The sequence below is a fragment of the Genypterus blacodes genome, unplaced genomic scaffold (assembly GCF_046128005.1).
Source record: "Genypterus blacodes isolate CSIRO-AG114 ecotype Tasmania unplaced genomic scaffold, CSIRO-AGI_Gbla_v1 ptg000133l_1, whole genome shotgun sequence".
NCBI classification, from domain to species: Eukaryota; Metazoa; Chordata; class Actinopteri; order Ophidiiformes; family Ophidiidae; genus Genypterus; species Genypterus blacodes.
The window spans coordinates 5,757,400-5,769,921 of record NW_027466935.1 but is presented as its reverse complement, the minus strand read 5'-3'; the positions used below and the strand labels follow the sequence as shown (position 1 = coordinate 5,769,921).

The 12,522-nt window shown below is 42.7% G+C and overlaps 1 protein-coding gene across 1 annotated transcript; it reads left to right on the top strand.

Annotated features, from left to right (window-relative positions):
- The first annotated feature begins 601 nt into the window (after positions 1–601).
- On the top strand, positions 602–12,522 carry LOC143011173 (multidrug resistance-associated protein 1-like). Its single transcript, XM_076163932.1, has 30 exons — positions 602–643; positions 911–1,090; positions 1,350–1,463; positions 1,562–1,699; positions 2,430–2,555; positions 2,743–2,804; positions 3,320–3,451; positions 3,771–3,983; positions 4,173–4,350; positions 4,628–4,789; positions 5,120–5,212; positions 5,376–5,579; positions 5,667–5,813; positions 5,996–6,083; positions 6,212–6,408; positions 6,528–6,704; positions 6,895–7,062; positions 7,472–7,661; positions 7,925–7,997; positions 8,086–8,197; positions 8,396–8,603; positions 9,025–9,335; positions 9,496–9,695; positions 9,930–10,056; positions 10,527–10,628; positions 10,779–10,925; positions 11,109–11,267; positions 11,343–11,509; positions 12,021–12,215; positions 12,414–12,522. The coding sequence occupies exons 1-30, from the start codon at positions 602–604 to the stop codon at positions 12,520–12,522; spliced, it is 4,521 nt and encodes a 1,506-aa protein (XP_076020047.1).

Here is a 12,522-nt window from a genome sequence, read left to right as displayed (position 1 = left end):
ATGCAAACTTTTAAAGCTGTCTCTCTAGGACCTCAGATCATTGTTTCACACACTGACCTGCCCCTCTCTTCATCTTCCCCTCTTCTTCCTCTGCTTGTCTCACAGGATCACTTGTATTATTTATATACAATAATGTACTAAATAAGTACAATATCACGGTTTGATCTAACATGAAATCTCAGTATCCTGATAATGAGATTGTATTTTGGTGAAAGGTGTAAATGGGGTCTTAATGTGGGATGAAAGATTTTCTTTGCAACATAATGCTACTGTCCTCCGGGAAGCAATACACACACATGCACACACACATTGTTATTTATCATGGCAGTGTTAAAGAGCAGTTATGAAGTTCAGGACATGATGTACAATGGTATGTCGCACCTGAACAGCAAATGCACACTACACACGCATACAGAGAGAGACTACAGATGAATATGACCATCAGGAAACCTTAGTGACACACATACACAGAGAGAGTGGAGGACTTTAACCCAAATACAAGCTTTTCATCAACCAGGAAGTCTGAGGAGAAGAAAGATTTTGTCGGTAATCATATGAGAGATCGAAGAACAACAACAATAGTAGTAGAAGTAGAACGGGAATGGATGATCTGTGCCATCTGAGTGGTCTGGATCCTCTTTGGGTGAGTTTAAACTTTCAACTGGGGTTGGTTCTTCTGATCCCTGAACGCAACGATTTAACAACATTTGTGTCCATTCTGGTTTAATGTGTCCTCTATAGTTTAATGTGTCTTCTCTGCTTTAATGTGTCCCCTCTGGTTCAATGTGACCTCTCTGCTTTAATCTGTGCCCTCTGGTTAAATGTGTCCCCTCTGGTTCAATGTGTCCTCTCTGGTTTAAATTGTCCTCGCTTAAGTCCTTAGGTTGTGTCCCTATCTCTGCCTTTATAGGACTGGAACTTGACATGGTACTCACAACAGCCAGACCTGACTCAATGTTTCCAGCATACTGTGCTGGTCTGGTTTCCCTGTTTCTGCCTATGGACATGGTCTCCAGTCTACCTGATCTACCTGCAGGTCCGACAGCACCGTGGCTTTATCCCGCTGTCAAAACTCTGCTGCATTAAAACTGTAAGACCCAGCCTACTTGAGTTCCTTGATGTTTGGGTTAGTTTTAGAAAAATTTTACCAAATAAGATGTCTCATTGGGGACACAGTTTGTGTCTGATTATAATCCTAATATGCTGTTGCTAGGGAGTTTGTGGACCTCAGTTCTGGTCTCTCTCCTGGAGCAGTTTGGGGGTCATTGGTTGGGTTTGTCTGGGTTTGAAATTCAGAGTGTAGGATTAAAATGCGATAGTGAGACCTGGTCTGTGTTCTCTGTTGGCAGCTCCTGGGTCTGTGTCTTGCTTCCTTTAGTCTGCTGGAGATTTTCTACTTCCTTGTGAAGAAGCATGAGGAGATGGTCTTCTTGCTTGGCCCGGTGGTTCGAAGCCTCACAATGGTCCGAAACAGTTCAGAGTGTAACCCCTGACCTTCATAAACCTTCTGAACACTTGTGGCCTAAATGAGGTTTAATTGTTTGTCTTTTTTTGTCCTCAGGTTCTTGCAGTTGTGATAATCCATGTGGAGAGACTGAAAGGATGTCGTTCCTCTGTTTCACTTTTCCTCTTCTGGACTCTGCTGGTTCTGTGTTCCATTGTTCCTCTGAAGGCCAACATCCAGCAGATTATTAAGGAGGTATTACTAAAAATGACAGGAACAAGCTGTTTTGAAGTCTGCCCTGATTTGTAGCCATGTTTATTGAGATATGTTTGTTTGATTGTGTTTTTGCATTAAGAAACTGAACTACCAGTAAAAATAAATACCAGACCTTGAAGTCAAGCAGACTTTCGCCAAGGAAGAATTGATTAGAGGCAGCTGTGGATACAAAAACAGTTGTGAATTTAGGACAATTGTCAACTTTGATAGTATTTATTGGAATGCTAACAAGGCTAACTGACTGATTAATTTACTAGCTAACTAGCTAACTCACTTTTATTAGCAGAAGAGTGAAATCTGCTGTGCCTTGGTGAGTATGAGAATGTAGCTTTAAGTTAGCAATAAAAACAGACAGGTACAGAAAAACAGAACAACGGGTGTGTTTTCTCTCTTTGATGTGGAATTTCACAGCAGACTGATGGATAATCTGAGCTTTACTTTCCTCTGAGAGTGTGAACATGAATGAGTTGATACAGAACTGTTAATTTCTTTGACAGTTTCCTGGATAAAAACAACACTGCTATTTTCAAGGCTTTGTGGAATTTGAGGGAAGAGTGCTGCTGTAACGTTTGTGCTAATGTATTCATGTTTCTGAGAAAGAGGTTATGATTATGGTTAAAATGCTTGTTATTGGAGCACATGCTCACCTTGTTTCTGTGCTGAATGAGTATTGGACAAATAGTTTGACCTCTGATTGTTGCTTTTTCAGGGATTTTCCTCCAATGGCATACGTTTTGTGGCATTCTTCATCTGCTTCTCCCTCCAATTCACTCTGCTCATTCTCACCTGCTTTTCTGACCGCCGGCCATTCAGCAACAAGCATACCTATATACAGGTTTGTCACATATTATGGTACATCCTAGTATGACCTACCTAAAACAATGTTTAGAGATTTGGCGCAACACATTTAAAGTTGACTTTTATGAATGTGACTCTTGGTCTTTACCTACACATTTAACTATTGAAAACCTCTGGCAAACTGCTTGGAATAATAATAAGATAATTGTGTTTCCTCTCAGCAGAACTTGTGTCCGGAGGAAGACGCTTCGTTTCTGTCAAGATTTTTGTTCTGGTGGTTCAGCAGGTATCATACATCAATCAAGTACATCATTAAAGCTATAGCTACAGAATAAAAAAACAAACATATGTACATAAATACTAACACACTAAACAACTATATAACAACTAAAACATAAACTGCCATATTTCAATTTACGTCATGTCTCCAGTTGTCAATGCCAGTCAATAAACCTGGATTTTTTGGGATTAGTAGCCTAAACAGGTTTGCTACATGATGGGAGCTGCACTACAGTTTATAATCTTTCATGTAAACACAGAATCACATTATTGTTATTCTTCCACATTCAGTTTCCGTCTAACTGAGATTTGTTCGTCCCCACTGAAATTCATACACAGCCTAATATGAACACATATATCTTGGTTTAACTCTAGAGATTAGCGTTAAATCTACAAAACATCATTATTATTATTGCTGTTATTATTGTTGTTGTTGTACCATCTGCTGGTAGAAATACAGAAAGTATCATTGCTTAACTCATTTAATGATCACTTTTGTGTTTCATGCCTTTTGTTGATCAGTTTGGTGATTAGGGGTTACCGGCACCCCCTGCAGGCAGAAGATTTATGGACCCTGCGGGACGAGGACACTTCCAGGTGCATCATGTTGGACATGGAGAAGACCTGTGCACAGCATCCTCCCAGACCTCAGCAGTAAGACCAGCACACCATTGTGAGACACAGGGCATCACTTAGAACACAGAATATGAGTTAATATAATATTTAAACTGCATTCATCTGTTCTTATCCATCAATGGGGACACTTAATGTACTGCATATTTAAATGTGACTCTGACCCAGCATTCCCTTTTAGTCCACCAGGTCAATATTTATATCAATATCAATATAAGGAAACATGGAGGTTTCTGACTCAAATATAATCAAATATACTGTATATTAAAAGCCTGTCTCTTACAGTAGTATACGCACAACGCACACTGTTATATGTGTTTGTGCTGTATGTGTTGTGCAGCGAAGACCCTTCTGGTTGTGTCAAGTCCTCGTCCTGCACTTTGTCCGAGTCAACAGAAAAGACCCAGCTGCTGAAGAAGCAGAGGAGAGGGTGGAGCTCTGGCTTCTACCTCTTCTGCACTCTGGGGAGAGGCTTTGGCCCGTACTTTCTGTGTGGAACGTTCTGCCTGATTCTTCACGATGCCTTCATGTTTGCTGTTCCACAGGTTCTCAGGTTGGTGTCTTGGACTCAGACTTACTAAATTACTAAAACCACAGAAACTGGCAATTTTGCGGTGGTCCCTTAATTGCTGTATAATGTAAAAGCTGTATATATAAACTTGTGATTGACCCCTTGAATTTCACTCAAACAAATCCAACCTTATACCAGGATGAACACAGGATTTTGTTTGTTTGTTTTTAGCCTCCTTCTGGGCTTCATAAGTGATAATGGTGTCCCTGAGTGGCAAGGATTCCTGTTTGCTGCTCTGCTCTTCCTGCTGTCCTGCCTGCAGTCTCTCCTCAATCATCAGTACATGTATCTCTGCTTCACTGTTGGAATGAGGGTGAAAACTGCTGTGATGGGCCTCATCTACAGGAAGGTAACACAAAACTACAACTCAAGACAGACAAAAGAAATTGGGGGAAATGTGCCACCAATAAATGCAATCAATTGCCTGTTAATGCTGAATATACTTCACTTTCCCCTTGGGTCTTTGCACCAGGCCCTTAATTAGTTATTCCCTTCCCCAGAATTGCGTCCCTCTTTCTGCGAGTACCTTGCTTGCATTCCCTCATGTCATTTAAACAAAACAAACATAAAAAATCGGTTTAAGTCCTCCAATCAGTCAGGATAATCATTTTTGTATTTATTTTAAGTGCCTGTTGATGAGCAGCTCTGCGCGGCGGGAGGTCACCATGGGAGAGATCATAAACCTGGTCTCAGCAGACACTCAGAAGCTGATGGACTTTGTGGTTTACTTCAACAGTGTGTGGGCAGCTCCCATTGAAATTGCAGTCTGTTTCTACTTCCTCTGGCAGGTAAGAGACGACTTAGATATTAGTTGGAAGTAGATATTTGTTTCATTGATCGATAAAGGGCTAAAACTGAAACAAACATGTCATACTGAGCTGATTTCAGATTCTATTCTAAAGTCATTTTGCACCAGTGTGAACTTTTACAGTGGATACTGGAAATGTTCCCCCCCAAAGTCTTGCTTTATTCTTACCAATACTGATTCATTTAACAGAGACAAATATTGCATTGCAGCATAGAACTGTAGGAACAACATATTAATTAAATTCAACTCTGATCAAAGATGTGATATCACAGTGCAGTGATTGACTCTCTCTCTTGTTTGTAATGGACAGCGGCTCGGGCCTTCAGCTTTAGCCGGAATCACAGCTGTTTTACTCATCTTTCCTCTCAACGCTGTCATTGCCAAAATGAGGAGCAAACTACAGGTGAGATGATTCATGACATACAGTACATGCAGGGTTTGAGGGGTTTATGTTTTGTCTTCAATCCCACTTTGTGCAATGTAAATTCTACAATGTGTATTCTCCTTCCTTCTCACTCTAACTCAGCCTCCTATTCCTGGTTGTGGTTCCTGTTTTTTGGATTCAGGAAGTCCAAATGAAGTACATGGACGGAAGGCTCAAGGTGATGAACGAAATCCTAAGCGGCATCAGGATCCTGAAGTTTTATGCTTGGGAGGAGGCTTTCTTGCGGCGTGTGGGCGTCCTCAGAGAGAAGGAGCTTGCAGCCCTGAAGAAATCTCAGATCCTATACTGCACCTCTTTGGCTTCCTTTAGCTCCTCCCCCTTCCTGGTCAGAAGCTGAGACCTTTTATTGGGATATCTTTGTCCATCTTGATCTGACCCAGATGAAATTCATTCTCGTGTTTTTCTGTTTCAGATTGCATTTGCAATGTTTGCAGTTTACGTTTTGATTGATGATCAAAACGTTTTAGATGCTCAGAAAATCTTTGTGTCCATCGCTCTGATCAACATTCTGAAAACGCCATTGAGTCAGCTTCCCTTTGCCATGAACACCACTATGCAGGTCAGTCTGGAAATACTGCAGGTCCTCAAATGGCCACTAGATGCTTGGAAAAACCTGCAAAGTCAAATATACAAAAGTTATTGTTTCACACACGTCTGGTGATGGAGGATTTTTTTCAATTGTCGATCATAGTTTTATAGTTAATACATGTGCTGAGGCTTTTTTTGTTTGGGGGAATCCAGGCCATTGTGTCTCTCAGACGTTTGGGAAACTTCCTCTGCCAGGATGAACTGAAACCCGACAATGTGGACAGACTCCCTCACAGCAGAGGTAAAATGAAGCTCTAATCTTAATCCGTTAAGTGTTGTACTCCTTTTCTGTACTACGTGTATACTGTGTTTGGATTTATTCATTACCAATAGTAGAATAGAAGCAGTCATGCTGATTTGTCTTCTGAGTTGGGGACAGTCTTGTGGTGGAGGGAGGAACCTTCTCTTGGTCCATTGATGGACCACCGTGTCTGCGAAGAATCAACATCAATGTCAGAAGCGGGTGGTTGGTGGCTGTGGTTGGCCACATTGGCTCAGGGAAGTCCTCTCTACTGTCAGCCCTATTGGGGGAGATGGAGAAGAGGAGTGGCTATGTGTCCATCAAGGTGACTTTATTACAACGCGAAAAACTTCCGATCTATAGAAGGAGGGCGCAAAAGAAAAAGTTTAACTTAAACTTAAACCTTAACATGATTTAACCTTGATTTCCTTGGTGTTTCTACAGGGTTCTGTGGCCTATGTTCCCCAGCAGGCTTGGATCCAAAATGCCACCCTGAAGGGAAACATTTTGTTTGGCCACGAAAGAAAAGAGAGCTGGTATCACCGCGTGGTTGAGGCCTGTGCTCTGCTGCCCGACTTGGACATCCTGCCTGCTGGAGACAGCACAGAGATTGGGGAGAAGGTACCAATTGTGCTTTTTCCTGCTCTTTGTAGACAGGCTAGTTATATTTGACTGCATAAAGATTAGATGTGGAGGCTGTGACTGCACAAATGAAATTGTTTTGGTTGTAAACTCTTAAATTGTGACTGTATGAGGTGACAGTGCCTGTTGACATGGTAGCTGTGGTTGTGTGTGATGGCTGTGACTTCAGGGATTGAATTTGTCTGGAGGTCAGAAGCAAAGGGTGAGCCTGGCTCGGGCAGTCTACAGAAAGGCTGATGTTTACCTTTTGGACGACCCGCTCTCAGCCGTTGACACTCATGTGGGACAACACATCTTTGACCGCGTCATTGGACCCAGAGGAGTCCTCAAAGACAAGGTGAGATGGTACTGGGGATTTTCCAGCCTTGCAGTGACAGATTTCAGGTCTATTATACTTTTAAAGGATCGTTGTCTGTCTGCCAGCTTTGACTTTGAATGCAATGCAATGAAAAATTTTGTTGTAGAACTATTAGATCACTGATTGTCTTCAGGATACAGGAACTGGATATAAGACTGCTCTGTATTGTGCTTTATCATTCTCTTTCTCTCCCCCTCTCTCTCTGCCTGTCTCTCTCTCCCTCACTCTGTCTTGCATGTTATTTTCCAATACATGTTTGTGTGTACTGCCTTGCATGCCTTTTTTGTACCTTGACTTGTTCTTGACTTGACTTGACTTCCACTGTTTATTGAAACAAAACCATTTTATGCAGTCAGTGTGTGTGTGTTTGTGTTCTTGTTGTTTTCAGACCCGGGTGTTGGTGACCCATGGTCTGAGTTTCTTGTCGCAGGCAGATTTGGTTCTAGTGATGGAGGAGGGTCAGATCTCAGAAATGGGGTCTTTTACAGAGCTGATGGAGAGGAAGGGAGCCTTCGCCAAATTTATCCACACATTCAAAGTCACTCAGCACAAAGATGACCACAGCCACAGAGAGAAGAGTAATGACTCCCACAAAATTGATGTGACCAAAATCCACCGTCATCACCGTGTCTACCTGAGATATTTACAAAGATATTCCAATTCACATTTCTGTCCCATTATGTCAATTTTATTTTATTAAACTGGTATCTACAAACCTAATTAAAGTGATCAGATTTGTTATGAAAAAAAATCAAATGAGTTGTTAATCTTTACCTTTTTATTTTATGAGAGAGTATAACTGACTGTAACTATCTTCCTCCCTTTTTTGTTTCTTTTGCAGGACGCAGGAAATCTGTGTCTCGCCTTAGTATGACTGATTTCTCCTTTGATCTCTCTCAGGAGCAGCTCATCAGGTAACACAGCAATACATTAATGTTGTATATACTGTACCTGACTTGAAAGCTTAAAAGCTACCTCTGTATGTGTGTTTGTATGTTCCAGCTGTGACATGAGCAGTACCAGTGTTCAGACAGTGGGTGGCGTTGCAGATGATGATCATGGGACTGAGGATGCTGGGAAACTTACAGAGGCCGACAAGATGCACACAGGCAGAGTGGGTCCAACAATTAAAACTATAGCAGCATCAATTGTTGTATTAGATGTTAAGGTTGATTTAAGCAGATAATTTAGATAAGATAATGTTATAACACATAGCCTCACACAAAAGTTAGAAAAGATAAATTGAGTGCAAACGCGAATACATAATATTGCCCAGAAAGTGTGTTTTATGAAGTTCCTCTTCTGACGTCAGGTGAAGCTGCAGATGTATGCGGAGTACTTCAGGACAATTGGAATGATCTTCATCATGGCCATAGTCTTCGTCTGTGCCTTCCAGCAGGCCGCTTCCCTGGCATACAACTACTGGTTAAGCCTGTGGGCCGATGACCTGCCAGTCAACGGAACACAGAGTGACCATGTGCTCAAACTGGGAGTGTTCGGAGCACTGGGCTTCACTCAGGGTGGGTCAAAGGGCTATGGGCCTACTGTTATTCCTCAGCATGATGTTAAATTGCAGAAATTAAGAATCATTATACATTTTAAAAAAAAATACTCATTTGTCACCTAGCAACAGCCTTGCTACAGAGTTTATTACAAACTCAAATTCCCAATAATGCAAATGTCTGAAGGCAGAATCATTACACATGTTATTTGATTATCTCTATAGCTAGGACTGATCCTAATGGATTGAGTGACAAACTAGAATGGAAGTTGAAAGTCTAGTGGTTGTTTTGGTTGTTTGTTAGTAGAATTACGGCAAAAGCTCTGATTTTGAATAGGCTACCCAAGGCCATTTTTTTTAATTATTCCTTAAAGAAAATCAGTGACTGCTGACAACCTCAGAATTCCTTCATATTCTTTCTGACTTCATGATACCTTTAGGGGCGGCCATGTTTGGGACAACGTTGGCCATATCTTTGGCCGGGATCGTGGCATCAAGGGACCTCCATGCCAACCTGCTCCACAGCGTCCTGCACTCACCCATGGGCTTTTTCGAAGTGACCCCCAGTGGAAACTTGATGAACCGCTTCTCTAAGGAGATCGATGCCATCGATTGCATGATCCCTGATGGGCTAAAGATGATGCTGGGCTACCTGTTCAAGCTGCTGGAGGTCTGCATCATCGTCCTGTTAGCCACTCCCCTCACAGGGCTAGTGCTCCTCCCCCTCACTTGTGTTTATGCCTTCATACAGGTAAATGATGAGCATAGTCACCTGACAGCAACAATTTCTGCTCATACTTGATTTAGAGCAATTTGTTAACAATCATTTCACATATTCATTGATAAAAAACATCCAGAAGTGAAAAAAGGCTCTGGATGTAGCAGTTTTGTTTGTTTATTATGCTGCTTAGAGATTCTACGTGGCAACGTCATGTCAGCTGCGGCGTCTAGAGGCTGTGAGTCGCTCCCCGATCTACAACCACTTCAACGAAACAGTGCAGGGCGCCAGTGTGATCCGAGCCTTCAACGAGCAGCAGCAATTCGTCCTGCAGGCTGATCGACGGATCGACAATAACCAGGAGGCCTACTTCCCTCGCTTTGTTGCCACCAGGTAGACACAAATACACAACAAAAAATTTGCAGCAGCTGTGAGAACCATTAGGCTCTATATAAATATTACATTAACATTGTGTGTTCCTTCATGTGTTATTTTGTTGAGTGGAGAAATGTCTTTGTCTATTAAGAGATTTTTAACAGTATTAAATGCAATGTGGTCCTGTTAATGTTGGCTGGTGGTAATATCATTAATTGTAATATATTTCTATGTCATTATTTTATTGGTGAGGTGGCTGGCTGTCAATCTGGAGTTTTTGGGGAATCTTCTTGTTCTGGCTGCAGCTGTCCTGTCAGTGACCAGCCGGGGTGAGCTGAGCCCAGGCATCGTGGGACTAGCAGTGTCACACTCCCTGCAGGTTTCACACACACACACACACACACACACGCACACACACGCACACATACACACACACACACACACACACACACACACACACACACACACACACACACAGAGAGAGACAGAGAGACCATTAATGTTTGTGACCAAGCTAATGTATCTCATTAATAACTCCTATCCAGCCAGTATGCTTAGTGTAATGTACATGACTAGGTTGAGCTGTGCAAAGACCCACCAACTTCCTCCAGCATCCTTCCAGTGAGAGCTTGTGTCTTCACTTGTCATTTGTGGCACCTCACGCTGACTTGCACCAGCATGTTGAACGACTGTGGCAGTTTGATATATTGCTTTCCATCCTGGAATAGCAGAGCAGATTATGTATTATGGAGAATGTGTTTGTAATGTATAGTTTGTAATTATTTATCTTTGTGGTGATGTTGATCATCATGTGTGTTTGTGTTTCTCTTTATGTCTTTATTTGTGTAGGTAACAGGGATCCTGAGCTGGATTGTTCGATCTTGGACTGATGTAGAGAATAACATTGTGTCAGTGGAGAGAGTGAACGAGTACAACCACACGCCCAAAGAGGTCAGCAGGGACTTTAACATGGAGATGCTACTCCTTATGTCTTAGCCCAGTGTCTTAAAGCCTCCAATATTAATTCAATTTCAATTGGCCATCTGCCTTGACCAGTTATTAGAATGGTCCCAAATTCCTGCCTCTGTTCCTTCTCACCAGGCAGCATGGACAGTGCAGGGCAGTGTCCTCCCGGCATCCTGGCCCACCACAGGAACCATTGAGTTTGAAGACTATGGATTGCAATACCGTAAGGGTCTGGACTGGGCCCTGAAGGACATCTGCCTCAACATCCAGGACACAGAAAAGGTTACTGGCTTGTGTTTAACTTTTACTAAGTTCATTTGAACAACAGCTTCACAAGACACTGAGAGAGCACATAACTCTGCGCATACCTCTGCCAAGGCCGGGTTGTCCTCTCATTATGACTCCAGCACTTCATGAATGTTAGGGTTAACTGAACATTAAGTGACTCTGGTTATTCATTATAAGGTGGGGATTGTTGGAAGGACAGGTGCCGGAAAGTCTTCCTTGGCTTCAGGAATTTTCCGTATCCTGGAGGCCTCAAATGGGAAGATCTGCATTGATGGGATCAACATAGCTGAAATTGGGCTCCATGAGCTCCGCTCCAGAATTACCATCATCCCACAGGTCCGTACATGAATCCAACATATCAAGCAGCAGAATAGATTTCATGTTGTGATATGCCAACCTCTTGTTCCCCAGGACCCAGTGCTGTTTTCAGGCTCCCTGAGAATGAACCTGGACCCCTTTGACATCTACTCTGATGAGGAGCTATGGAAGGCATTGGAACTGGCCCACCTCAATAGCTTTGTATCCACTCTGCCAGGAAACCTTGACCACCAGTGTTGTGAAGGAGGAGAGAACCTCAGGTAGCTCCATGTCCAACACACAAGAACAAGTTGTATGCAAACTCAACACCGGCTTTACTTGAATGCATCAGGAATTTGTGATACAACAGAGATACTAACACAATGTGTACCTGCATCATGTCATGGGCATAACTCAGAGTTGAGAAATGCAACATTCAGACAAAAAGCTAAATTTGTGCTCTTCCGTATTCAAACTTCAGAATTGGACTTAAGCAGTTCTGTGGTGAGTTGTACAAACGGGGCGCCGTTCCCAAAAAAGGATCGCAGCTACCCCTGATTCAGACTTGGGATTTATATAATTACATAATTGCATAATTTGATGGTGGATTGGAGACGGAGGAGTGTTCCCCCGGTACTTTCCCCGCTTTACCCTAGCCGTACCCAGTACCCTTTTCAGTGAGGGTGTCCCCAGAATTGGACAAGAATAATTCAGGAACCCTTCTTGACACGTTGTCAAAAATCAAAAAAAATCTGGTGCGAGGGTGGATTAAAAATTCTATTCTGTGTGCAGTTTGGGTCAACGACAGCTGCTGTGTCTGGCACGAGCTCTACTGAGGAAGACCAAGATCCTGGTGCTGGATGAAGCTACAGCTGCTGTGGACCTGGAGACAGACCATCTGATCCAGTCCACCATTCGCACTCAGTTTGACGATTGCACAGTGCTGACCATTGCTCACCGCCTCAACACTATTATGGACTACAGCAGGTAGTACTCTGGGTGCTAAGGCCAGATTTCTATATACTGTATTTGATACTTTGTTGTTTGTTGTCTTGGAATTCCCATACTCTTGACTCAATAATGGAAAAACAATGGAGCTTTGTCTGTCGGTCATCATCTCCCTGTTGTGTCTCTGACTTGTCCTCTATAAGACTGGTCACTAACTTGGCTCTGTGTCTCCCCAAGGGTAATGGTGATGGAGCGAGGCTCTATTGCAGAGATAGACACACCTTCCCAGCTGATCTCCCAGCGAGGTCATTTCTACCGGATGTGTCGCGAGGCCGGCTTAGCTTGA

Excerpts from the sequence above, each read along its gene's own strand:
- LOC143011173 (XM_076163932.1), top strand. The coding sequence starts at position 602 with ATGGATGATCTGTGCCATCTGAGTGGTCTGGATCCTCTTTGG. Across the intron at positions 6,705-6,894 it reads GCACAGAGATTGGGGAGAAG|GGATTGAATTTGTCTGGAGG; the intron begins GTACCAATTGTG and ends CTGTGACTTCAG. Across the intron at positions 9,336-9,495 it reads GTGTTTATGCCTTCATACAG|AGATTCTACGTGGCAACGTC; the intron begins GTAAATGATGAG and ends TATGCTGCTTAG.